The 2074-nt window shown below is 42.7% G+C and overlaps 1 protein-coding gene across 1 annotated transcript in view; it reads right to left on the reverse strand.

The window, feature by feature from the left end:
- Positions 1-2074, reverse strand: part of whamm (WASP homolog associated with actin, golgi membranes and microtubules) — a gene marked incomplete at its 3' end in the record, with an annotated part of 11194 nt that overhangs the window by 6359 nt on the left and 2761 nt on the right. The window contains 3 exon segments of the mRNA XM_014030464.1: positions 187-356; positions 449-599; positions 742-915. Of these exon segments, the coding sequence (XP_013885918.1) occupies positions 187-356; positions 449-599; positions 742-915 (495 nt within the window).

A 2074-nucleotide genomic window follows, 5' to 3' on the forward strand; every position in this document is an offset into this window, starting at 1 on the left:
AATACACACACACACACACACATTTTATATATATGTGTGTGTGTGTGTGTATTTTTAGTATTTTTTTCCTTTTCATTTTGTTTTATGATTTTTTAATGTATTTTGTTTTTGCTTAAATGAACTGAATAAACTAAACTAAACTAAACTACTGACAGGACCGTTAGAGGAGACACCTGAGAGACGTACTCTGTCTTTAATTGCCTCCTTCCTGCGGCTCAGACACATCTCTGCGGCTCTCATGTGCTGCAGCGTTTCTTTAGCTAACAGGAAGCGGAGTTTCTCCAGCCTGGGAGCTGCAGAGGCCCAGGCTGCAGGTCCAAACCGACGCTTGTCCTCCTCCATCTGCTTCACCAAACCTGCACAACAACAGAGTCTGAGAGCTGAAACAGCTGCAACATGGAGCACTAACAACAGAACCAGCTAAATAAACAACAACAACATCATCTACCTGCCAAAGCCTTTGAAGTCTGAGCAAAGTAGGTGACGGTGATGTCCTGGATGGAGGCGGCTGCTTCTTCTGCCTTCATCCTCCACTCCTCCGCCTCCTTCTCCAGAGCTGCAATTCTCTTTGGACCCAAATCCTCAAACTCCAAAGATTTCTGCAGGAAAAACAAACCCAGGTCAGTTTACTCCTGAGGTCTGCTCCACAGCTTTAACAAGCTCGTTTCATGTTTATTCAGAAGTAAAAACTGAGTAAATACATCCTCAGTAATGTCTGCTGAAATGTAGTTTTGTGTTTACCAGAATCTCCATCTTGTACAGGCTGGCCAGTTCCCTCATGTCTCTGAAAGGCTGCAGCAGGAAGTGGAAGAAGGTGGTGGCCACCGTCACCAGGTCCTGGTAGGCTGYGTCTTCCTCTTCGTAGGTTCTGAGCAGCGCCACCATCCGGTCCGATCTGCTGTGACTCTGCAGCAGCTGGAGATACGAAACATGGAGGCAACCCTGCGTGAGCTGAWCCTGAGCTCAGTGACGCTAACCTTTAGCCTTTAGCCTCTGATAGCGCCAAGTGATTAGAACAACTSAAGTGTTTACAGGGAACATTTTGGTTTTGACCGTGTGGGTCAATAAACGTACAGTTACTGAACTTTACAAGATGCAACATGAGAGGACTGAAAGAAGGAGAAAACCAGCCCAAAACCTACAGAACAGAAGCCTGAAAGCAGCTAAAGAACAGCCTGAAACAAGCTAAAGAACAGCCTGAAAGAAGCTAAAGAACAGCCTGAAACAAGCTAAAGAACAGCCTGAAACAAGTTAAAAACAGCCTGAAACAAGCTAAAGAACAGCCTGAAACAAGCTAAAGAAATGCCTGAAACAAGCTAAAGAAACACCTGAAACAAGCTAAAAAACAGCCTGAAACAAGCTAAAGAAATGCCTGAAACAAGCTAAAGAAATGCCTGAAACAAGCTAAAAAACAGTCTGAAAGAACCTAAAGAACAGCCTGAACCAAGCTAAAGAACAACCTGAAAGAAGCTAAAAAAAACAGCCTGAAACAAGCTAAAAAACAGCCTGAAACAAGCTAAAGAACAACCTGAAAGAAGCTAAAAAACAGCCTGAAAGAAACTAAAAAACAGCCTGAAAGAAACTAAAGAATAGTCTGAAACAGCTAAAGAACGGCCTGAAACAAGCTAAAGAACAGCCTGAAACAAGCTAAAGAACAGCCTGAAACAGCTAAAGAACAGCCTGAAACAAGCTAAAGAACAGCCTGAAACAAGCTAAAGAAACGCCTGAAACAAGCTAAAGAAACGCCTGAAACAAGCTAAAGAAACGCCTGAAACAAGCTAAAGAAAAGCCTGAAACAAGCTAAAGAACAGCCTGAAACAAGCTAAAGAACAGCCTGAAACAAGCTAAAGAACAGCCTGAAACAAGCTAAAAAACTGCCTGAAACAAGCTAAAAAACTGCCTGAAACAAGCTAAAGAACAGCCTGAAACAAGCTAAAGAACAGCCTGAAACAAGCTAAAAAAACAGCATGAAACAAGCTAAAGAACAGCCTGAAACAAGCTAAAAAACTGCCTGAAACAAGCTAAAGAACAGCCTGAAACAAGCTAAAGAACAGCCTGAAAGACACCTGAAAAC

Source organism: Austrofundulus limnaeus, unplaced genomic scaffold, assembly GCF_001266775.1.
Source record: "Austrofundulus limnaeus strain Quisiro unplaced genomic scaffold, Austrofundulus_limnaeus-1.0 Scaffold1066, whole genome shotgun sequence".
NCBI classification, from domain to species: domain Eukaryota; kingdom Metazoa; phylum Chordata; class Actinopteri; order Cyprinodontiformes; family Rivulidae; genus Austrofundulus; species Austrofundulus limnaeus.